At 38.5% G+C, this 26011-nt stretch overlaps 2 protein-coding genes across 4 annotated transcripts; both read right to left on the bottom strand.

The window, feature by feature from the left end:
• Positions 1-119: 119 nt before the first annotated feature.
• Positions 120-14157, bottom strand: LOC307170455 (unconventional myosin-Va; the record flags this gene model as incomplete). The annotated part of the gene is made up of 35 exons (XM_079891570.1): positions 120-560; positions 659-739; positions 1597-1771; positions 2209-2506; positions 2585-2720; positions 2847-2936; positions 3531-3682; positions 3763-3885; positions 4272-4380; positions 4475-4592; positions 4677-4777; positions 4853-5020; positions 6247-6401; positions 6602-6695; positions 6836-7045; positions 7453-7692; positions 8026-8182; positions 8330-8650; positions 8733-8819; positions 8896-8993; positions 9181-9312; positions 9402-9485; positions 9581-9706; positions 9794-9934; positions 10159-10240; positions 10314-10582; positions 10775-10887; positions 10961-11068; positions 11179-11260; positions 11350-11493; positions 11574-11730; positions 11941-12085; positions 12355-12523; positions 12634-12744; positions 14131-14157. The coding sequence occupies 35 exons, from the start codon at positions 14155-14157 to the stop codon at positions 399-401; spliced, it is 4965 nt and encodes a 1654-aa protein (XP_079747696.1). The 3' UTR covers positions 120-398.
• An 815-nt stretch (positions 14158-14972) lies between these two features.
• mbd3b (methyl-CpG binding domain protein 3b) lies at positions 14973-22383 on the bottom strand. 3 transcript variants are annotated; one of them, XM_079891571.1, is made up of 8 exons: positions 22269-22383; positions 20315-20383; positions 18593-18752; positions 18196-18333; positions 17672-17762; positions 15725-15902; positions 15481-15633; positions 14973-15375 (listed from the first exon to the last, which is right to left on the bottom strand). In XM_079891571.1, exons 1-7 carry the CDS (start codon positions 22280-22282, stop codon positions 15486-15488), a joined length of 798 nt encoding a protein of 265 aa, XP_079747697.1. In that variant the 5' UTR covers positions 22283-22383; the 3' UTR covers positions 14973-15375; positions 15481-15485. The 3 variants fall into 3 exon arrangements, with proteins under 3 accessions (XP_079747697.1, XP_079747698.1, XP_079747699.1); XM_079891572.1 differs by having other exon boundaries at positions 20315-20380; XM_079891573.1 differs by lacking the exon at positions 20315-20383 and having other exon boundaries at positions 22269-22378.
• Positions 22384-26011: the final 3628 nt, after the last annotated feature.

The following is a 26011-nucleotide window of genomic DNA, read 5'->3' as shown; positions in this document are numbered from 1 at the left end:
GTCTCTCTCTCTCTCTCTCTCTCTCTCTATATATATATATATATATATATATATATATATATATATATATATATGCATATGTGCATGTGTGATTCGTTTTAAAAAAGAGGAAGGTTCATCAAGACAAAAGTTGATTTTATTTTGCCTGACATGTAAGTTTTAAAATATTTTAATTTCAAAGGTGAATTTAGTTTTGGGTTTTTTTTAACGTAAGGATGGAGGAATGGATAGTTTGTCGGCTTTGTCAAGCTAACATAATTAAACATTTACAATGGGCTCAAAATTTGCATGATAACAATGTATACAAAATGCTCGGATAGCATTTTAAAGTGACCTTGATAAGGCAACAAAAGCAACAAACAAAAAAAGCTTTTCGGGAGGTAAAGGAACACCCACATTCAAACTCTGCGTAGGAAGGAGATCTTGAGGGACTCTGGGATTTCGAGCTGGGCGGCAGTGACTTGCGGAGGCGGCTGATAAGGGAACGTGACGGGGAACACCCGCCTGACATCCATCAGAAGCTGTGGAGGTTGCCCGTCAGAGCGCCCCTTCAGCAGCCCCTGGGAAACCCCACAGAAAAGCAGCATTATCACTCCTGGACAAAACCCTGCTGTGATCTTCTGGTACAGCGCTCACATTCACATGATGTCACTCTTACCTGTACTATACGGATGAAATTGAGCGTCACTCTCTCTTCGAGGTCACTCTGAGGTGTGTAGAGGCTTAAAATCTTCACAAGCTGTGAGAAGATTTTTAATATTATGTTAATGTAAACATAATTTATATGTATATAAATATAATTTAAATATATATACAGTACACACACACACACACATATATATATACATAATTTTTTAAATGTTTATTAATGTATTTATTCTTATATATGTATGTACATAAACATAAGAATGAATATATTAATAAACATTCATATTAATATATAATATAATTATAATATTGACTATATGTGTTATTTTTATAAATGATGTATATATATATATATATAGGTTATATATATATATATATATATATATATATATATATATATATATATATATATATATATATATATATATATATATATATATTATATATAAATACATGATTTATAAAAATTACTTATATAGTCAATATTATAATATATATCATAATTTTTTTAATATCCACACATACATACAGTATATATGAATAAATATATTAATGAACATTTTTAAAATATGTTTTAATTTGTTTATTATTTGTTAATTATATATATATATATATATATATATATATATATATATATATATATATTCCAATTCGTATCATATTTTTATATAAATATAAATTACACATAATTTTATATAAATCATGTATATAAATGACATTTTATGTAAAAAATTATTTATATTTACATTCAGATATTTGTGTGTAAATTTAAATTAGAATCTATATATATATATATATATATATATATATATATACAACAAAATTACTACAAGGTCACTGACTGCTCTTTATGAAATCTGAAACACAATTCACTAAAATCACAAAACTCAAAATTTAGAACATAACATGCAAGTGTCTCAACATGTCAATGTAATAGGCACACGCCACCTGCTGGTTGGACAATGCATTGCAGGTTTGGACCATGGCTTCTCCATCCGCTTCAGTCTTCTTGCTCATTTGAAGAAGCTGTGCTGCCTGTATCAGAGGCTCCAGAGCGCTCACAGCGCCCCCTGTCTGCAGCGAACGACTCCGCAGCCACTCCTCCAGTAAACTCACATTATACCTATGATAGAAGGATATAATAATAATACTAAGAATTAATTATAATAATAGTTTGTTACATTTATATAGCACTTTTCTGGGTCCTCAAAGTGCTTTACATAGAAGGGGGAATCTCCTCAACCACCACCAATGTGCAGCATCCACCTGGATGATGCGATGGCAGCCATATTGCGCCAGAACGCCCACCACACACCAGCTTATTGGTGGAGAGGAGACAGGGTGATGAAGCCAATCAGTATATGGGGATGATTAGGAGGCCAATGGGCAAATTTGGGATTTCTTTTTGACCACAGAGAGTCAGGACCTCGGTTTAACGTCTCATCCGAAGGACGGTGCTCTTTGACAGAGACCACAAGGTGGCCTCACTAACGCCTCTCCCAGCAGCAACCTAGTTTTCCCAGGAGGTTTATAATTATTATAGATGTTGAAGTAACAGACCTGATCTGGAGGCCGCGGTTCCAGCAGCACATGTCTTTGCGCAGTAGCAGGCTGTTGAGCGTGGTGGCGGACAGCAGGTACATGAGCTGACGGAAGGCTTGTTCCAGCAGGGCCGAGGGCAGATCCTGACGGGACAGGGCTGTGTGTAATGCTGACAGTTCCCTCAAGACTGCTGACATAGTGGTCCCCTCTGTGCTGGCGGGAGGCCGGGGGTCCGAACCCGCTCGCTTGCGGCCCACACTCTTCACAGATGAACCAGCCAGACCAGGGATGGTCTCACTTTCAAGCATTGCTGGGACTGAAGTAAAGAGAAGAGTACACAATCAAGGTCATTGACAGATCTGTATGAAAGGTCTTTCTGTCTATATGAGTGTACCGATCATAGGTTGTAGATGGCTCTCAGAGATGGACAGAAGCTGCTGATAGGCCTGAATACACAGATCACTGAGCGCTCGGACACACTCCTGCACGTCCGTCACCAGAGGCACCAACTCCTCGCAGCCCCTCACATCCTTCACCAGAAAAGGTTGAAATATTTAATGGATCAAATCATTATTTCAATTTGAAGCCTGTAATTTCTGCCAAAGGTTAAAAATAATACTAAATAAAAATTATAATTTGGAGTACAGATCTGTCACCTGTTGGGGAGAGTGCTGGTTGAGCAGGTCTTTGAGCAGGTAAGCGTTCTTTAACCACACCGCCGTCATATCCAGATCATTGCCGTGTTTCTACAATAATCACATTGCTATTGTTCACAAATATGACCAATTAATATCTTAAAATCTACTCTACACACACACGTGTTTATATCCTGCAATTCTCATAGAAAAAAGTCACAATTGCGAGATGTAAACTCACAATTCAGATATAAAAAGTGAGAAAAAGAGTCTGAATTGTTAGGTATAAATTCGCAATTCTGAATTTTTTTCTCTCAAATGCGAGTATATATATATATGTGTGTGTGTGTGTGTCGGAGACAAAAGACTTTTGTCTCCGAATTTGAGTTTAACTTGTAATTCTGAGGAAAAAATCTGAATTGTGAGATTAATAAGTCACAATTACCATTTTAATGTTTTTTATTCCATGGTGGAAACAAGCTTCCATACATTCACTAAGTGCCTCACCATCACCTCGATTTTTGCTGCTTCTTTTTTTAAGAAAACGAAATATTTTTGTGGTGTTCAACATTAACCTATGCCACAAATGCGGTCTATTGAGTTTCATTTCTATTGAACCCGGAAATAAACAAATAAGGGATAAGAAGCATAAATTGATGGCATGTAAAGATATAAATGCTTGTTTGACTAAAGTTTGTTGTTCACCTTCATGGCAGTTTTAATAGCGCTGACAGCAGCACCGCAGAGCCCCTTCACTCGCGTCCGATCGCCACTACAGTCCGCTTGCCGTACACACAGAAACAGAACCCGGGCCGCCAGTCCAGGGGACAAAGACAAAACCCCCTCCGCCCTCACATCTGTCACAGAGGAATGATAAATCCTGTCAGTCAGCTTGAATAACAATCTCAAAAGTACACCTGTTGTGTGTGTTGTTGACCTGTTATAAGGTGTTTGATGAGCTTGCTCTCATCTCTTTTCCTGCACTCCAGTAGTCCGCTGAGTGTCTGGCTCTTCTGAGGGCCAGGAGATGTTGGGTCCTGAGACGCAGCTATCGCTAGACCTGAGCAGGACATTTTTAAGTGTGACACACTGCCTTTCAAACTTTTGGGGTCAGTACAATTTTTTAACTCCTTTCCGCCAGCGTTTTTGTTGCCGTATAAGTTGCCAGCCACTGTAAGCGTTTTTGATAATTATCACAAAAATGTAATGGCCCCCATAATATTTTGTTGTATGCATTTCTGAACATGCTTTATATCAAAAGACAGTACAAAGCCTCTGCTTTTTAAAAAAACTGACATTTTGAACAAAAAGCAAAGAAAAACGTGTTTTTTCAGAATATGCGTAATAGCCCAGACAGCAACATAGTGTCATAGTGTTTTTAGAACCTTTATTTAAGTGTAGAGTGTTGTTGTTGTTGTTGTTGTTTTTAAATGGACCCACACAGACCTGCATAAGACAGGATTCTCCTGAGGCTCACAGTGTGTTTCAGTTCCTTGAGCTCTCGACGTAATCGGACACATTCCTGCTCTCGAACCGCCACTTGCTCCGTTAGTTCCTTCATTCACACACATAAAGAAGCAAAAAATTACAACTGAACAAAGTACATAGTACAAAGAACAATAAATGGTAGGTTCAGATGGAACAGGTACATTTATCTCAGGATCTCCAGGCGTATCTCTGTCATGGGCCTGCTGGAGTTTCATCCTGAGAGCTGAAATCTCCTGCTCCCACTGTCCTCTCTGAGACAACAGCTGCGTCTCTAGAAACCTGGAACCATACAATTTAGTGCCGATAATAGCCTATAAGTCATCAATGACTTTATAAGGTCTCAATGAGTGAAAGGAAACTGACTTGTTGGCCACCCGTACAGCATCGTACGCATATCTGAGATCTTCCCCCTTCATCCTCTCGGCTGTGTCCTTCGCAACGCTCATATCCTCCATTAGGATGTTCTGTGGGTAAATATTGTCACATTATTGTTGCAATATATACCTTTTTTTTTTTTTAAGAGAGTTTTAATGTCTGACCAGAGGTTGCTCATGGCTCCAGGGTCTCCTGTCGGTGGGTGACGTGACGCTGATCCTCCTGATCTCCTCGGGTGAAGGGAAGACGGGCGAGCTCGAGAACGGCGTGGTGACGGGCGAAAGAGCCTCCAAAGACACAGTCGAATCTGTTCGCCTATGTCCACGTGAATGCTGCGAGGGAGCACACATATATATTCTTGCTTTCGTTTAAGATTAAATACAACATTAACACAAAATAAAACTAGAAAACAAATATTATTATTAAACATATTAAAAATATGTATTAATATACAGTATATTGTAATATTTTCATATTTGTTCATCTACAGGGGCATAGTGTACCTATATTTATTTTATTCTTACATATATTTTATTATAATACGATGGGGTTGTTTATCTGATTGGTTGACGAACGTTTAAGGTGTGCAGTTACTTTTAGGGAAACGCACGGAAAAGTAGTTCCAGGCAGGTCTTGACCGCATTACAGTTCCATATCACTTCGCCAAATGATTTCAGTTATTTCAAAGGTCTTTACAGCCTACAGAACCAAAACCCACAACGACATTGACTGAGCAAATAAATATAGTAAATAATAACAGTGAAATATAGTAAAGATACAACAAATTATTTCCATGTTTTTTGCCACAAAATTACGTTTTATTATGTATGGAAAACACATACTCTCTTTCTCTCGCACTCAAATGCACACACATCAGTATGGACACACTCACACAAAAACGTGTTGTCAGCGTTGCTCTGACGATTTTATCAGTAAAATAGTTTAGCAACTTAAAAGCTTCATGAAATTTTTCACTAGTGCGGTAATAACGGCGCTGTTCTTGGAGCAGATAAACTTGCAAAAAACGTACAAACTTACAAAAATACTTTCACTATTTGTAGAGACACTGCTGTCGAACACTGTTGAGAGATGCACAGGTAATTCACACACGCTTATCCAGACAGCAACATAGTGTCAGCCCAGATCCGGCCCACATTTGGTACACGTGGAATCCACAAGTACCAGATATAGCCTGGATCTGGGCCGACACTATGTTGCTGTCTGGGTAGTCTCTCTCTCTCTCTCTCTCTCTCTCTCTCTCTCTCTCTCTCTCTCTCTCTCTCTCTCTCTCTCTCTCTCTCTCTCTCTCTCTCTCTCTCTCTAACGTTACTAGCTGTGAAATGACGTTTTGGAATTAGCAACAGAGGTGTAAGATGTAAAAATTAGTCCTACACACGAGTTTTTTAAAGACAAAAACCTGACAAATGTCTTGAAATACAACATCTGAACAATGTCTTGAGGTGAGGTGTGCATTTTTTTCCTAATAATTAAACCGCCCATCATCAATTATTCCTTAAATATTTATATACAGTACATTACAAATTCTCTAAAGATGTACCTCATTGGTGGTGAATAGGCTCATATCTCTTAGGTTGTCATATCTTTGCTCTAGCCTCGTGAACTCTCTAAGTAAACTCTGGTATCTCCTCCTCTCCTCTTCCAGCTCTGCTTGCACTGATGCACCTGCCTGATCCACAGACTGCTGCCGGCTCTCTGAAACATGCAGTTTATTCAACTTTTTACTTTAACATATATGATTTATATCATTTTTATATTAATTGTGTATATCTAAATACATTTAAATGAGCCTTAGACTGCCATTTTATTTACTAATTAAATGCAATACACGAATTGAGATGAAACCGTTGTGGTTCATTTCAAAGTAAGATATGACACAAATTGAATCCATTTACCCTCCTGAGCCTTTTCCTGATCCTGTAAACGAATAGCCAAATCATCCTTCTCTTTCTCCAAAGAATCTCTCTCGAATCGGAGAGCTTGGATTTCCTACAGTAAACAGGAAGTAAACAAACAAAATTGGTGAGTATTAACAGAACCAGCTGCCTTGTAAGAAAAGAACGTTTAAAATAAATAAATAGATAAAAATAAGTGGCTGATGTTAACTGTGTATGTGAAACATGGCTCACCTGTGTAAGCTGGAGAATCTCTTGGGCGGCCTTCTCCTCAGCTCTCCTCATGTCCTCCTCCTGTTTGTCTGCGAGTAAAGGAGCAGTGTTTGCATTCTCCTGCAGTTGGATCTGGAGTTTGAGGAGGCTTGACCGCAGCTGTTCCAGCTCAGAGCTGTGAGCTCCTCGCTCGGCCTGAAGAATCTCCCGCAGAGACGCACTCTCTCTCGCCTGGGAAAAGAAAAGCACACGTGATTCACATTGTGCGGCCATCTGTCCGGATTTGGAGCTGGATGCTCATATTTCCTCCTGTTAAAGTCACCGTGAAATTAAAGTGGACAATTCTTATTTTTTATAGAATATTACAGTATTTATTATAAATGATTTATCTGTGTGCATCATACAGTTCTTCCTGAACCAAAACAATGAGCTTATGCTGCATTCACGGCACGCCATGTCGTAACCGTAATTGGATGGATGGCAACCTGTTACGTTCAACCCAGAGCTGTCCTCATTTATGGATTTCTATGTCAACCCTATCAATGCCGAATTGAATCTGCAGCAGTCAGGTGGTACAAGTCAGAGAATTTAAAAATTGTCATTACATAATTGCTCAAAGCTTTCTTGCACCCTCTCACCTGTTGGTCAGCTCTGAGCTGCAGCTGCATGAGTTTGACTTCCATGCCTTTATTGAGTTCTCTGAATTTCTCTACCGATCGAGCCTCAGCACGCAGATGCAACAGCTCTTTACGTGCCGCTCGTCTGCGCACGCAACTCTGCAGGAGCACCACTGCAGTTCTGACGCGCTTGAAACTGCACCGGGCCAGCCAGCCTCGCACCTGTGCCTGCAAAAACACCACCGCCCGCTCTGTCAGCATCTAAAGAGAGAAGAGATTTATAAAACAAATCATAAAATAGCAATGTTTACATCAGGCAACAACATTCAAACATATACACTTTACTAATTTTTAAGCATAGACCTTACAGAAATCAAAAAATGCATTAGTCCAACTGCTTTGCTTGAGTATATCATGACAGAGATGCTGCATTGAGATTTGCATTACTTAAGTTAGAACTTCAGAATAGCACTAGAACTAGAATAATCAAGTTAATATTTGGCCCTTTTTTCTGCATTCAGCATCTGCAGGTGTAGGGTCAAATGAGCCTATAACTTTCAACTATACCCAGAAACACATTTTAAAGCACTTTACCTGTCTATAAATGCGACGAGCCTGGGTGCCTCTGATGAAGGCCTGGATTTTGATGGTGGCCTCTCTGATGGTCATATAAAGTTGTCGCACAGCCAGCATGCGATATGTTTTCTGGATGATTAAAGCAACGCGTGTATAACGGAGGGTCCACGCCAACCTAATGGTTAGGTAACAATGAAGTATATACTTCAGAATTTGGATCACAAACATACAGAAACACCTATTAGAAAACCTACACAACTACAGAATGGGACCTAAAAACCTACAGTACACAGTGTGTTCTTTAGGTAACACTCTAACCCACCTTCGGGCTAGGGTTCCTCTGGTGTAGCGCTGCAGGGTGAAGGTGGCCCACCGGAGCCGCTGATAACGCCTACGCTCCAGCCAGCCTCTCACCCAGCTTTGGATCAAAACCCCTGCTGCACATAGCCGATCCCCTCTCAGCTTCTCCAGTACTGCAACTTGTCCAGCCCGGAAGAAGACCTTGGTCTTGCCAAAGCAGTACTGCTCTGGATCAGGGATGAGGTAGGGCAGGGAACTTTGGCAGGAACGCCGTACATCATCCTGAGAAACAGAACCACGTAGCAACACCCGGTAGCGGGTAAAGAACTCCTCGTACGTCCACCTGGAGTAAGGACAAAAGAGTCGAGGATGTAAGAAGGAACTTATGCTTTTCCTATTTGACAGACTTATAGAAGAGTACTTGCCTGGAGGGGTAGCCTGCGGCACTGATTCGGATGGTCTCCAAGACTCCACATGCTCGCAATTGCTGCACTGCTCGCTTGGGATCAAATCTGATATAAAGAGATGAGAAAAGGTAACTCCAAAATCTGATAGACATAAACACATAGGATATCTTATTTTTCTTACAGAAAGGGCTGTTTGAGGTCATTGGACTTTATGCAGCGGACATAATGCGGAGTGGTGCTGTTCAGGGTGTCCATTAAAAGGTGCAGGGATTGACGAAACTAGACACACAAAGAAAGAACATGTAAGAAAAGGTTGAAATCTCAGACCTAAAGAGTCAGAGAACACCTTAAAGGATTTGATGGATTTTAGCCAAAGATGAAAAGAACCCAAAGATGGATTTGAGCATGACTGGTTAACCATTTGAAAAGAGTTTTCTTCAGACAGGAACCAGGAGAAGCAGCTCACCTGAAAGCCCACAGTTAATTTGTGCTCTCTGTGAGCTCGCTTTCCTGAACGTACGCTCCCGTTTGCAAGAGAAGAGTTGGGGAGGGATCCCCCTGCTGACTCCTTCTGGAACAACTCTGCAACTAGTTCTGACTGGGAAGGATACGGACACAAGTGAGGAGGCAGAGTGAGTACAAAACTAAATCTTTTAAAAGACAATAATTGAACTATTCACACAATACCTGGCTAGCTCTCAGTATATTGATGGGCTCCTCAAGCACAGTGTCTCGGTTCTTGTCTAAAAACCCATCACACTCGTACTGAACCTAATGCAAAAAAAAAAAAACAGCAATATTATCACAAACTTTGAAATGTTTTGTGCCACCATTTGCTAAATTATTCTCAGTAGATGTTTTCTGACCAAATCAGCAAAATGCACAATGATGAAGGCAGAGTTGGACATGCGCGGTTTACGAAAGTAGGGGCTGTGGTTCAGGTGCTGGTCGTAAACCTTCCGAGCCCAGTTCTCATCCGAGCCTTTCGGCATCTAGAACAGAGAGAGAATGTGTTTTACACATTTTGGTGACATGATAAGAGGGATTACAACTTGTGTTACAACATGTAGTTTGCTCACTCTGCATTCCTCATCCAGAAGATCAAGTAGGCCCAGCTGGCTTTCTATGAGCGCAATGCATGGCTGGTTATCGCTGAACTCAATACGATTCCAGGGAAGTTCCTCTCGCAGGTACTCCTCTTGCTCCAACTGAAACACATGCTGACAAGGACATACCACATACTTAAAACTTAACTTAATGAACAAAGTTGAGTCAACCAGTCAACTAGTGGCTAGAGAAGTTCTGAAAAACTCAACAAATGTAGGCACTTGTACAGTTTCACTAGTGTGGAGAAATGCTTCAAGTCACGATTCGCTAGACAAAAATATAAAAAGACTCAAGTCAGGCACCAACGTAATCCAAGTCCAGATATCTGGAAACTTACCCTGTTGAACTGCTGTTGGAGTTTCTCATTGGCGTAGTTAATACAGAATTGCTCAAAGCTATTCCTGTCAAAAGTCTCAAACCTGACAAAACAAAACAATCCAAAATGTACATTTTTGTTATATTATTGATTATTACGTTTAAAATAACTCTTACCCATAGATATCAAGAACTCCTATGAAAGATTTGGGCTGTTCCCGGTGTGCTCGTAAGGATGAGTTGAGTCTCTGCACCGTCCATGTGAATAGTTGCTCGTACACATGCTTAGCCAGAGCATCCCGTGCTTCATTAGCCTGCTGGCCTGTCATGGGCTTCACAAGCATCTCCCCACCCACCGCCAGTCGCTTGTGACATAGCCATTGGGCCATCTGAGCACCTTCCACCCCCAAAAGCTTGGCAAAGATAGCCAAGGAGCGGTCATCGGCCTGCCAGTATGGTGAATAAGGAAATATGTACATATTAACACAAACTACTTGTTAGAAAATTAGCAAGGACAGCACTGCTCCTGTTTTTTTGTTTTTTTTTATCTATACAGACATCAAACAGTTCTTAAAAATTTGATTCTGACTCATACACAATAATAAAATGTACACAATAATTGGAAATGGTGCTTGTACATTAATGTAGCTGCGGTCCCCACCACGACCACTGGCTTGTATGTTGACATTCCCCAGATGAAGAATAGCTGCCAGTATACGAAATATCTCCATCTGCTGGTCCGGTTGCACTCCTGCAGGGGTGAACCACAAGTTTCAAGTTCATCACGTTGTATTTAAGGAATATATGGATGTATTTTAACTTACCAAGTATAGTAAAAGCATTTCTTGTCCGCTCCAGCTCGACAACATCATCTGTGCCTGGAATGTGCACATCTTGTCCTTGGTTGGTGTAATGGAAGTTCTCCGCAGAATCTAGTAAGACGCAGTAACGCTTGGTGATTGAACAAAAACAACACAACACAAATAAACACATTCACACATATATGTTTGAGTAACATGTTTTCAGGACATTTAGGCTTTACCAAATTTGAGTGTCCTCAACTCTGGCAAATCCCTGGAAGCACAAAGCTGGTAGAAGATGTGGTAGTTTCTCTCTTCAGCTGCCTGTTCATGTGTCAAAATACAAAATGCATCTCAATAACCAAATTTGATCACTAAATCGTGAGATATTCACAATATGATCAAGCAATCACCTGAAAAACAACTCTTGATTTCTCCAACAAGTAGGTCTTCATGTTTGCTCCAATTATATCCCCTTTACGTCCAAATCCTATCTCAATATACTTCCCAAAACGGCTGCTGTTGTCGTTTCTGGTTGTTTTTGCATTACCAATTGCCTGTAAGGGTTAAAATTATCATTTAAGTTAATTAAATGACTAATAAACAGCCAGAAAGGCCAGAAATCAAGTTTCAGTACCTCCATGATGGGATTGGACGCCAAAACTTTCTCCTCCACACTGGTCTGCTGGGCCGCACCACCCACAACAGCAAAGTAACGCATGGTGTACTTGGCAGATACAGTTTTACCTGAGCCTGATTCTCCACTGATTATGATGGACTGGTTTTTCTCCTCTCTGTACATATAATTATGATTAAAACCATATTAAAACCATATGTGTCGGTTAAGGTAATGTGATACAAATTCAGAATGAAACTCCCTACTTATACTGTGTAGTAACAAGGTAAAATGAAAAAGGTAATTTACATGGTACTTCAAAGTAATTTAAAGAATTTTAAATTATTTTTTGTAAGTGCACTATTCTTGTTATTTGCTTGCTCTTGACCTGGTCATAGTGCAGTACGCCTCTTCAGCCACCGAAAAAATATGCGGCTCCATATCAGCCGTGTCCTGGCCACTGTAAGCGTCAATCACCTCCTCTCCGTAGATGGGCAACTGTTCATATGGATTTAATGCCACCAACACAATTCCTATTAAAGTATAAGAAAGTTATCTAAATGAGATTCACATATCTATGAAATTAAAAATTAAATTAATGTAGTTTAACATGCAAGGCCATCATTTTCTTTGCATAATTCACACACCAATAAACTCAGTGTAAATGTTCTTTACAGTAGCCAATATAACAATGAGTGATGTTATTTGAATCTCTGTGTCTTGAACTTTACACCCAGTAAATGGAGGTTAATGGGTGATGGCTGTAAAAACTTGCCACTGTTTTCTGTAGAATGTAACTCACCGCAGTATGTGTAAATGCTATTGTAGTCAAGAAAGCGCACTCGCAAGTTGTGAAGTACTGCTGGCTCATGAAGGAAGGTTAGAGCTGTGAGGTCATTCTCCCCCTCCAAAATATCAGGGTTACCTAGAGGGGGAAGACCTGCCGGAGGCAACACTGGATACTCCATCTCCTTATTTAAAAACAAATATACAGTTTGTAACTATATAAATAAAATAAAACATGTTCATTCTGCAGGCCTCATGGTTTCATTTCAGTATCATATGTGTGTTTTTGTCTTACTCTGCCATCACTGAGTTGGATTAAGATCTGCTGGTCTCCAGGATGATAGTCTTGAAGCAGCTGTACAGACACCCACACAGCTTCTGGGTCTGGCACCCACACACATGCACCCTGAGAGGCGACAGAAACATAATAAATACATATTCATACAAAGCATAATCAACAAAAAATAGTCAAAGTCGTTTTAGCTTATATAGAATCACACACATTAGTGTGTGGCAGATTTTGACATATCATACTTTTATTTATTTGGTGTTTTGACAGGAAGTGAAGTGAGAACGGGATCTAGAAATGTCTCCGAGCCGATCTCGAAGTCGGAACTCGGGTCGGAGCGTTGCCCATGAGGCTATTGACTCCGACAAATTATTAAAATATCATTTCGTGATAAGTAGCCTACAAATGAAATTAAGGTAATTTTTTGTTTCTTTTTCATTTATTTATTTTACTAGTTGCATATGCGTTTTTGGAAGAAAAGGAAATACAAAGCCCATTCTACAGGTATAGTGTTCCTCATCACTCGCTACTTCGCTAATTAATATTACCCAAACTTTAAGACACCCATGTTTTCACAGACAAGACTTAAGCCTGTCCCTGACTAAAATGCATATTTGAGCTGTTTTTACTGAAAACAACTTGCATTGACATCTTAAAATATGTCAGCGGTTTCGTCTCATGATGCACACCAAGACATGTTTGTTTATAAAAGCTACTTAAATGTCCTAACTGAACTAAGGTCTAATCCTGGTTTAATTCTGTGGAACTAGGCCATAAACAATTAAGTTCTCATATTTCAAGTGTTTTGACTGCTGAAAGTGAAGCAGACTGGTTGACATTCCACTGCTTTTCAAACAAAAATCTGCTACATTGTGCTTCCAGCAGAGTTTAGTGCTGACCTGACCATAAACACACCTGAACCAGCTAATCAAGGTCTTCAGGATTACTAGAAACTCCAAGCCAGGTGGCCTTCTACGAGCAAAAAAGGACATTGCAGTCTATAGACTTGATTATTATAATGTCTAAAGATATGGATACCAAGGAAATTGGTTCAATATTTTGAATGTTACACAACCGGCTCATGTGCCTGAGTGACTATCTGTCCCAACCCAGTGACACTCTTTTTCTCCTCAATCAGCATAAAAAAAACTCGCAGCACCATTAAACATTAACACTAGCCGGTCTCCTCTGACACTGACATTCAAAACTAAACTATCTATCTATCTATCTATCTATCTATCTATCTACTGTCTGTTTGTCTGTCAAAACTAAACTATCTATCTATCTATCTATCTATCTATCTATCTATCTATCTATCTATCTATCTATCTATCTACTGTCTGTTTGTCTGTCAAAACTAAACTATCTATCTATCTATCTATCTATCTATCTATCTATCTATCTATCTACTGTGTCTGTCTGTCTGTCTATCTATCTATCATAATGACATCCAATGAAACTACAAAAAATGATTATACATAAAAGATTATTAAACGCACTTACCTTTGTGTAGAGCTCTGTGGTTGCCATCTGGCCAGAGAGTTAATTTCTGCTTTGACAGCTCAAATGAAACCTCTCTACAACTTCAGCTGTTCTTTTAATTTGCGTCTCAGAGCGAGTGACTGGCCCGGTGCCCTTTGGTCTGTTAAAGATTCAGCCATCATATCCGTAATAGTAAGTTAACAGTTAATCCTTGATGTTCGAGAGGGACATTCAAAACGGCTCTGCATCTGAACAATTTCAAAGCAGCATAAAGTACTGCAAAAAAGTGGATAGCCCATTAGCGATAACAGCAACAAATAGGCTGAACATACAGAAAGTGTATCAACAACACCTGTCGCATCATTTCAGAAAGAAGCAATAAAAGATATTCAACACAGGAACATTTTATTTTAGGAAATGTAGAAGAGAACATGGACATCATTGTGATGATGTGGGCAATGAACAAAACATTTTTTTATAAAAACATACTTTTCACCCAGCAAAATGTTTCGTTAAGTTGCTTTTCACAGGATGTTTACACATCACTAAGTATAAATCACGTGTCACATTTTATGAATCACCATTCACATTTCAATTCCAGGTTCTGACTGTGGAAATGTTATTCAGTGTCAAGTATGAACAGCTTATAAAGAAAAAAAATCAGGCAGTTTTAACAAGCACCAGATGAGTCGAAAACCAAACCATACCTTCAAACTTTGTAACTTATTAATGTTTATCAAAGCCTTGTCCCTGATAAAACATTTGGTATTGAGAAAAACACATAAAAACTGAATTTGAACTGCATAATACTGATTTTCAACTTGAAATTATGAAATTAGGAATATTGTTCAAACAATACTAACAGGGAGCAAAGTCAATATTTTCTCTTTTAGAGAGAGATTTAAACATTTTTAGTCACAGAGAATAATCAACAGGTCAGTTTAGGTCAGCTGTGATAAAGTTTAGCACCCACTTGATTTGTTGTATCCAAATCAAATCCAAATACCCCCTAAAAACAAAAACAAAAAACCTTACAACATTTAATGCAGAAGGCAGTTCAACTGTTAAACTTTTCCAACATTTTGTTCTTTCAGAAAACATTCAGAATATTAAAACATTATAACAATAAAACCGAGCCAACAGTCTCTGTGAGATCCCAACTGGTGGGCGAACATGGATTTTCAGCGAAGCTGGGAGATGATAACGTGGTGTGTTGATCAGTGTTGGGAAACTCATGTGCAGGTATTTCAGACACATTTGAATAACCTGTGAAAAAAACAATGCTTGCTTATAGAGGGAGATTGCAGTTTATGTGACTATTTCCTTCAGGAAACGAGCGGAAATACGCAACTGTCGTTTTTTCTCAACTACCTTTGCTATACTTCCTGTTTGTCTTCATTACAATTTCCCTCCTGTTTGAGTGAGTCTCCCTCACTAGATGTTTCCTCCACTTGGGCCAACATGTCGGCCATCAAAGCCTCTTCCAGTCGCTTCCGAACGCTGTACACCAGCTCCTCTTGCTTTCTGTGACCAAAACATTACTTACATCAATATCCCACAAATACATTTATAATATGAAATATGATACTGTGCATCATTCAAAAGGCTGAAATACCTGATATCTTCATCTGTGACGATGAAGGCCTTACAGAGAGGCTGAGCCGTGTTGAGCCAGACTCCCGGGTTCTTCTCCACAGCGGCGGACAGCTGGCCCGTGATGGGAGCCGCACTGGTGTGAAGGGCACTGGCAATCGCTGACAACAGGGTCTTATCTGTGCATCCAGGGCCTACACCTTCAGTGACGTATGAAATATTATAGAATTAATTCATTTTAGTAGCATCTATTGATTAAAACCTCTATTTGACTACTTTATTCTGAAAAAAACAGGTTTTAATTATTTGACCAAAAACATCCGCACATAATAACCTAGAGCACTTGGTGGCTGCTCTGTCGAGTCGTCAGTTAGGAATCTGGGTGTGCTCTTTCATACCATTCTTTCATTTGAAAGCCACATTTCTAACATGTAAAACCGCATTCTTCCATCTTAAAAATATATCTCAGTGACAAATGCAAAAATGTTAGTTCATGCGTTCATGACCTCAAGGCTAGATTATTGTAATGCTCTACTGGGTGGTTGCCCTGCACGCTTAATAAACAAACTCCAGCTGGTCCAAAATGCAGCAGCTAGAGTTCTTTCTAGAACCAGGAAGTATGACCATATTAGCCCGGTTCTGTCAACACTGCACTGGCTCCCGATTAAACATATCATACATTTAAAAACCTTGCTAATTACTTACATAGCACTAAATGGTTTAGCTCCTCGAGCGAGCTCTTAACACATATTCATAGATAATCCTTCACGTCTATTGCGATCTCAGAATTCTGGCCAGTTGATAATAAATAATACCTAGAATATCAAAATTAACTGCAGACAGTAAATCCTTTTCCTATTTAGCACCCAAACTCTGGAACAGCCTTCCTAGCCTTGTTTGGGAAGCAGACACACTCTGTCAGTTTAAATCTAGACTAAAAACACATCTCTCTAACCTGGCAGACACAAAACACATTATCAATTTCTATAATTTAATTCTATAATCTGTTAAAGTATTGTTAGGCTGCATAAAATAGGTCAACCAGAACCGGGAACACTTCTCTTAACACCCGATGTACTTTTGCATCCATGCTAATATTAGTCTCTGTTTATCCAGAGGTTACCGTAGTCTGCCGTATCCGGTCCGTATCCAGATCAGATGGTGAACCTGCACCCTAAGACGACCACAACGGCCCTGAATCTCAGCGGAGACCCCGTCTACTAGACAATCCCCTGTGAAGACCTTGTCGACACGACAGCCATCAACACAGATCTTCAGCAGAGACCAGAACCAGACAAGTCCACTGCAAAGACCCTATGACCACATTCGGCTCCATACCGGCGTGATGAATCCGATCTTCAAGCAAAAGGAACTGAATGAAATATTTGAATGCTACCGATCCACAATCTGATTTCTGACTTATGATGCAGCCTGAATCATAATCACACCATGTTCATACGTTGGCCAGAGAAGAACTGCGCCTGGTTTCTCCATTCTGTCACCTGATAGAGTTTAGGTTCCTTGCCACTGTCGCCTTTGGCTTGCTTAGTTCGGGACACTTAATGTTCAACAATATTATTGATTTGACTGCACTGACGCTGTGAGAACTGAACTGAGCTGGACGATGACATCACTGTTTTCTGCAGAACTGCTTTATAGATTAAATTAGCTAATTTAACAATTGATGATCTTTACAACGGAACTGAATCAACACTGAACTGACTTCAGCTGAACAATGACACTAGTTTCTTTTTAGAGCTGCTTTACGAAATGAACTCTGTTTGCATCATTGAATAATTTCAAGTCAAGTCACCTTTATTTATGTAGCACTTTATACAATACAGATTGCTTCAAAGCAGCTTTACAGTTATAACAGGAAAATAATGCATTTGACTAATGTCATACTGACTTTTATTTATTCTTGCTTAAAATAAACTTGGATTACGTTCTTCATCTTGCCCAGACGTACCTTGTAAGCCTTTGGGGAGATCCATTGTTTTCACCAGCTCCTCTGCTATGTCAAAGGCATTGAGGCCACCCAACTTCTTCTCCCAAAAAAGCTGTCAATGAAAATTATATTAGCATTGTGCCACTATGACAAACTACTAATAGTGGTGAATAAAACGTGAGAATTTAGGGCACGTTTACACGACAATTATGTACTAAAAACAGTTTTCCTTTGCGTTTTTCACGTACAGACAACAACGTTATCAAAATGATCCCCGTTCACACGGAGCCGCGAAAACGATTATTCATGCCAGGCCAGTAGTTGGCGATGTCACTTTGTAAAGAAACACTACGTGTTTATAGACTGAACATCATACACGTCACCGTTTTCACAAATTTCAAAGACAATAAATTTCAAACAACAAAGTTTTCCAAAGTTTGCGTTTTCAGGCCCCCAAAATGTCGTTGTCGTCTAAACGAACGGCTAAATTAACAGTTTTTAGTTGAAAACGTTGTCGTGTAAACGGCCCCCTAGATTCGTATTACCTGTCTGGGCTGGTCAATGGCCTTCTGTGGGTCTGTCTTAACCTTATTGCTGGGGTGGTTGGTAACTTTTGTGACGGGCTGTTTGAAGATGGAGGCTGTCTGTCGTACTGGGAGGGATGTATTCAGGTCGGGTTTGCCCTATCAAAGACGGAACATTCTTGATTACCCTGATGAAAAACTGGGAATTGCTGATCTGTTTCTGGTTATTGTTGCAGGTAGACCAGCTTGACCAATAAAACTGGCTTGAAATTGGTTTTAAAGGGTCACCAGCCATGCAGAGATCATTTCTCAGCCTATCACTCTGCAGCTATAAATCTAGAACAATGAATATGTTTTTATGAATATGAAAATTCATTTATGAATTTACTGAGCCCCCAGTTGATGTAAGTCCTCTCACCTTAGTCTGGCTATTGTTGTCATACCGGGGTCTCTGTCTGTTCTTGTTCAGTTTGCTCATGAGCATCTTGCCCGTGCGGAAATCAAAGGAGCTGAGATCCATGGAGTTGCCAAGGTAACGAGCCAATTGAGGCTTGCTCCGGAACTTCTTCCCAGTGGGGCTGGGGAGGGGGAGCAAAATTAGACACATCTCAGAGATTTGATAAACCGTGTGGATGCAAATTTGGAAAGAGAATGAGTTATGGTGACGGTAGTTGCAAACGGATATTAACACACAATATACACAAACAATGACATGCAATGCCTAACTTGGAACACATTTTGAAATACCCCAAGCCTGTGATGACAAAATGACAATGTTATTAGATCATGAATACTGTGAAGAACTCTTTCTGTTTCTTAACATTGACTATCATGATGGCAATTAAAATCACATTCAAAATGTGATTTTAATGCTTAAAACACATTCAAGTTAAAAATTGTAATGCAAACACCCTAATTTATACCTATATAATAAAAATCTAAAATAATTCAAATGAATTGTATTTAAAAATATACAGTATAATACAGTAAAATAATATTTAATTTAATAAATGGTGTATATTTGCTCTAAAATTATTGATCTATTCGTGCTTATAGATGTTAGACGCCATATTGAATTTAATGCAGATGAAAACGAGGCTGTGAGGGACAAACGTACACACTGCGAAAAACAGTACGCCAAAAGAGTAGTATGTCCCAATACACAGTATTCGAAAAACTAGGCGAAAAGTCTCCGAATGACCTACTACTTCTAGTGAGATTCTAAAGTGTGCATATGATGGACACTTTACTATCCCATGAGGCCACGGGAGAGGATTTATGAATGGAAGTGAAGCAACGCAACTGACACTGGTACTGTAGGTCACATGACAGTAAGAACATGGCGGATGTAGTGCATCCGAATTTCATTCATACTACCCATAATTCATATTATATGGAGCATACTTTTTCGGGAGGTAAATTCAAATTTAGTACCTACTCACACACTGCGATTTCGAACACAGTGGTTGTAACAAAGGCAGGCACTGTATAAAGGTCCTAGATCACATCATTTTCAACTTTCAAAACAGTTTTGTCTACTGAAAAGTTAAAAATCCATTGAATGCACTGTACTTCTATCTCTCACAGCCTTGTTTTCATTCCTGTCAAATATTAAATATGGCGCTACCCTGATTAAGGTCTATAGAACATTTAATCTCAATTACCTTTCTTACAAATGAAGTGTGAATACAGTCTGTACTGTGTCTAGAGTTTTCAAACACTTGCCCTAAATGACTTCCTTTTAAGCTCTGTAAGCTGTCCTTGTCAATCTACTCTGCCAAATGTTCACATTTGTTTCGCATAGTTTGAGATAATAGTAATACTGTTTGTCTAGATCTCAGTGTGCATTTAACATTCTTCACTTGAACAGTTGCACTTCTGCATCTGAAACAAACCCTTGCACAGCCCTTTAAAACAAGATTCGGTAGTAGAAGTTAGTTGACACAGGTGTGATGCAAAAATGAGTTCATTGAATAGTCTGTATGATGATTCCATGAAGATTTCGTGCTTGTTTCAAGTTCATGCACAAATATGGACACATTTTTGGGGGGATTTGAGTCCATGGCTCTTTAAGCTTGTCAAGGTCGTGCAAACATGTAACAACATAGATGGTTTTTTAATTGATTAAATAATACGATACCACAAACTATACAAACGACCTGCCTCCCCCCTCTCTCGCCTCTGTTCTTCCTCCTCTTCCTCACCTCTGCTAAAAAAAGAACAGTCATGTCTATTTGTGACATGTCGTTGATTAGGAATCCTTGGAAAATTTGTTTATTCAGACTATGAAACACAATTTCACAGTTAAAACCAATGGAATGGGGATCCAAATGAATCATTCTTTATAACTGGTTCTTCTGAATGGTTCTACCAGAACCAACTTTGTTAGGTGGGTGAATCATACACAATGCAAATTTCACACATTTCTTCAATCCAGTTAATAAATGTGGCAAAACAAAAAAACAATTAAAGTGTTATTTAGAGTGACAGCATCAAACTGGAATGCAAACAAACACGTAAAACTTCTCGGTAGCACTTTATTTTTACAGTCCTGTTCCCCATGTACATACTATGTACTTATTATAGTTATTATTACAATAACAAAGTACTAACCCTGAACCTATCCCTAAACCTAACCTTAACCCATATTACCCAGTACTTTCTTAGGTACACTCTAAGTACACACACTGTAAAATAAAGTGCAACCAATTTCTCAAATGAAGGTGAATCAATGAAACTTCTTTCAAATGTCAGTGAAACAACTTTGTTAAAATGAATCTTGCCAACACTAGTTATAGGATGTCTGACTCGATGGGTAAATCGTTTCTTTCACTTGTTTCAAAGAAAACAAGAATATATGCTGTTTTGTTGTATAAATATTGCGTAGTAGTGTGTTCACGGTTGAGAACATAGTATACAGTGTGTCATTTGGGACACAACTTCTGTAATGTGTATTCATTCACAAACACATTTAGTGCACTCTGGCTAACCAACCTGTAATATAACTTTTTGTTGTTGTGAACAGGGTTAACTGAATTGTGAAGAAAAAAAAAACAGCCATTTCAATTTGGATGTGATACAAATACTCAATTGACATGCACCCCCACCCCCTCCTGAAATAAAGCACCCAAAAATCCTCTCCACAGCTGGGCCTACTTTTACATGACAATCCCCCCTCTGTACTCAGTCCCTAACATAACACACATGGCTTTCCCTCCTCAATCCGAGCACTCCCACTTTTTACACTCTCTGATGTCCACAGAGTCTGCTTCCTCTGACATCATGATTATTTAACATGTTTTTAATACCTACAAACGACGACCAATCTACAGTAATACAGTGTCTACATTCAATAATGTTGCTTTGTCATTTAGCAAAACGTTGCGCCGTATCGTAGCCTCATCACTTTGGGATCTTCTGTTCAATGAAGGATTCCTCCGCTTGGAAATTAGGCTATATACTTATGAAGTATGCATCATACAGATTACATATTTGCTGTACTGCCCCTCGCAGAATAATGTGCGTATTTTCGCTGTAGACAATGCTGCAATTCAGGCATCTCTTCGTTATATTACAGTATCAGATATGAGAATTTTGCGATCAAGTCGATCAATTGTGAATGTAAACAATGCATTGCCAGTAAACCGGAGACATTTTGGCAAAGATTTTTTGTCAAGTGACTGAATGAAATACTAGCGGGTTGGTAAAAAACGACGCGTCTTACGAACATCGTTCGCTAAAATGACAATCGCGGTACGAAAAAAGATGCTGCACCTGGTCCGTTAAAACAACGTCAATAAACACTTTATTAGCAAGACCTGCCATTTCTAATTTAAGACAAATACTTAATTTTATATGTGCACACATCTATACAGGTCGCTTTGTTACCCTATTACATAGTTTTATCATATGCTAAACGCGTTTTCTTTCTTTAAAATCGTCGCCGGCGGAAAGGACTGCGCAAACTAGTAGCCCAGACTGATCTATTCAAATGAACAAAAGCGATCGCTTTGCTCGTAAAACAGCATGACGATAAATGCAGATATGCGGGTCGCAATTTTATACGGTTTCGATATTAAATCGGTTATACTTACTCATTTTTCTCCATCGCGCATTCTCTGTTGGTGTCGCCTTTTTTGTGAATGTTAAATCCCCCTCTCTTCCTCTATACTTTCACTCCCCTCCCCCTTCAATGAGACAAATGAAAGACATTATGCCCGATTAGGGTTGACTTAACGAGACAAAGCCCTGCGGCAGTCGGGTAGCTAACCATAAACCACATATGACAATACAATGCACTGTTTTGTTTTCAAGTTGTGTTTTATGAAATATGTGCATACTCATTCTACTTATGCAGGTCTCCACTTTGCACTGTGTATCTGCTGTGAATCAGCTTTTTGTTTGTCGAGTACAAAAATACCACAGCAGTTTACCACTCGGCCATACTATAAAACATATCGGTTGTTCTTCAAACCATGTAAGATTTTATATTCGAATTATTTGCAGTCGTTCACTACTTGTTCTCTAAAATTCCCGGTTGTACAGTAGCATACGTTACTGCGCGAGTCCTGGATTTTAAAAGTCCTACAGGAAATCCCCCACAAAAAAATTATCACGAAAATCCTGTGGGATTGTGCTGAAAATGAATACGTGTGTAGGTTCTGCGGGGCTTTTCTTTTGAGGATTTCAGGAGAAGTCTTAAGGGGCTTTTTTTGGCGGAAACTATGGTTACCATGGTAACATTTTGTATGGGCAAGAAAGCAAAAAAGAAAGAAAGAAAAAGGCCTTCTCCTAAGTCTTAAATAAATGGGTTGTTTTCCATCAACGTGGAATCTGGTTTACAATTTATTAATAAGTAAAAGGAATATCAGACAAAACGATCACATTTATTGCCAGAAAAAAAGTCAGAATTACGAGTTTTTATACCACAATTCTTCAGAATTGCTGAGAAAGATAGCACACATCATGGAGGCGTATAGTTGATGTGTGCATTTACATCTGCAAGATATTGTTTAGTTTTTGCTCATCTGCCATATGTCATGTTTCCTGTCTGATGTTAAATAGACATGGTGTTTGGGGTCAGTATGACTTTTCCTTAGTTAAAAATCTTAGGCAACTGAGATGAAGGGAACCATGTTTCCCTTCATCCTTCATCTCAGTTGCATACGATTTTGTCACTTTTTCCTACATTATCTATCTATAAACAAAACAAAAAAAAGGCTTGATTCTGTTGTTCTGAGGATATGTGTGTGATGTGCGCACACACACACATACCCTCAGAACAACAGAATCAAGCCTTTTTTTGTTTATAGATAGATAATGTAGGAAAAAGTGATACTCTGGGTTTTGGGTTTTTATTTTTCATTTGTCAAAAAACACAAATAATAATAATAATAAATCCAGCATAAATATGAAAAAATGTACACATAAATGAACTCTATCTCACACACACACACGTTTGTTCACTTCACTCCTGTTCATACTATATGCTTATTGCTGATTTTTTTTTTTTTTTTTTTGTTGGTGTTATTTACTTTTCTAAAATGTATTTCTTATTCTAAAGTTGATACATTTGGATTATTGTAATAAATAATATGTGATTACAATCAAGTCTTGATTGTATTACAATCAAGGCATTATTGCAAAAAAAGGACACTTCAAAAAAAAAATTCTACAATTTGACAAAAATACTATATATAAAATGTTTTGTTGTTTTTTTTGAAGTGTCATTTTTGGATGCATCATACAGCTGTTAGCCACATCCAGAATATATAATAAAATAAAATATATATAATAAAATGTAAATAATAAAATGAATAGATCTCTATGGGTCTTGGCTGGAAGTATTTGGTAATTACACTTTTGTTTCTAAAACTATTTCCAGAAACAACTCATATTTAATCAATCATCACTGAAGTGTTTTCATAAAAATGAAATTTTATATGCATGCTAATGGTGTATATGAGGAATTTTGCGGTAAATAGGTAAAGTACTTCATATCCCCTAAAACACAGCATAAACATAGATAAGAAGTAACCTAAAAAAAAAAGGTGTATAATTTGTATTATTGAAAATGTATATTTTTTTATACAATCACTCTCTAAATATTTGGGGTTATTGAAAATGAATGAGCAACACATGAGTGTTAAAATGTTTACGATTTAGAATTTATGTAAAATATATTTTTCTAAGACGTTTATCAGATGTTTGTACACAACAAATGTTTTCCTAGGTGCTCTTTAGCAGACATCTTAGAGATGTACCTGTGCCATCTGGGTATAGTCAAACACATTTATGACGCATGCATAGAGAAAGAATTTATTCACAAAAGTGACCAAATAACACTAAGTAAATACAACATATGTTTATGTGCAAATTCAAACTGAGTGATGTGTCAAGCCTTGAAACAATCATCTCCCATTCCCAAGCATCAGCCCTGTACAGACAGAAGCAAGCAAGACATGCTAGTTGTTTGCAGTCACGTCAACATCCAATTTAACACAACAAGGCACAGTAAAACATTATTCAAACGTATCTGTGTATAAAATTAAATCTTTAAAGTGACAATCTTCTTGAGTCTTTCTGGTTGTACGTCGCATCACCAGCGCCCCCTACTGGCGGATAAATGCATAAGCTGTTTGTTTCCGGTGGGAATACACAGCCGTTTTCTGCAGATCCATGATAAGGAGTTGGACAACTAGTCATCATCATCATCCCTCTTGAATTTCCCTCTAATATAGGGAACATAATCCAGAATCAGTCGCCAGTCTGTGAAATAGACAACAGCCACTCCACCAACTGTACCCCACCTGACCAGCGTGGGAACCCTGGATTGCAAGGACAGAAACAAAGTATTTCAAAAAGAAATTATTACTAATAAATGAATAGTTACTATGCTATTCCAGAATTATTACAGTGGATGCTAAATGGCAGAGGAGCTGCTCGACTCTTAAGTTAACATCTACTTGACTCTTCAATAAATCAAGGATGAACATACCACGTTCTGGCAAGTGAGACATATTTAGGTCCGATCAGCTTTATAATCTTTTGCATCTTCTCACTGACCTCCTCTGTTCAATAGGTAAACAAGTTGAAATGGCTGTTTCAGGACCCTAGGCTGCCCGATATCAGCCTGATAGAAAATTCTGGAACTGTGCAGACTGCTCATTTGCATAAAACAGCTAAATTTATGGAGTGTTAGGCAACGTTTTAAAATAAGGCTTTGTAATGAAAATGGCAGAAAATACTGCTGATGCATTTATCACAAGTAAATAAAATAAAATAAAATTGAATAAATAAATAACCGCGAGCACAGATTCACAAGCGTGTGCAGGACTTTACCAGTCCATCTGTTTACAAGTTACCAAGCAACAACGCTTCTAAGAAATAACCAATTTGTCACAAATATGACTTCAAAACTTTAAAAGATATTAATATGAGTTTTGTTTGAAGTAGTAGCTGATAAACGAAAACTAATGTTAAAACTATTTTAAAGGCATTTTCACACCAATGACAATACATATAAATGTAAAGCTATCATAAACGTTCTATTTTATTTATTTATTATTACAAAAATGTCTACAGTCGTTTTTTTTTTTTTTCAACGATATACCTTGACAGCCAATCAGAATCCACCTTTAAAGCGCGCGAGGATTTAAAGCTTCAGCGCGCGCTTATTATAAACAAGTATCGTCCGTTGGTGTTATCGTTATAACTGTCGTTCTTGGTGTGAACCATCTGTAAAAAAAAAGAATAATAAAAGAAAAAGTGTGAACGGGAAGAGCCATCTCTTCACTCCAAGCATTTCTCGCAAAAGACACGCAATGGTAAGGCTTTT

Source organism: Squalius cephalus (assembly GCF_949319135.1).
Source record: "Squalius cephalus genome assembly, chromosome: 13".
Taxonomy (NCBI): Eukaryota; Metazoa; Chordata; class Actinopteri; order Cypriniformes; family Leuciscidae; genus Squalius; species Squalius cephalus.
This window is presented reverse-complemented; position numbering and strand designations above follow the sequence as displayed.

What these genes read in the sequence shown, in the direction of transcription:
- mbd3b (XM_079891571.1), bottom strand. An exon ending in CCATTGACCAGCCCAGACAG is followed by an intron (nt 17,763 to 18,195) that starts GTAATACGAATC and finishes TTTCATTGACAG; the next exon opens with CTTTTTTGGGAGAAGAAGTT. An exon ending in TCTCCCCAAAGGCTTACAAG is followed by an intron (nt 15,903 to 17,671) that starts GTACGTCTGGGC and finishes ACGTCACTGAAG; the next exon opens with GTGTAGGCCCTGGATGCACA.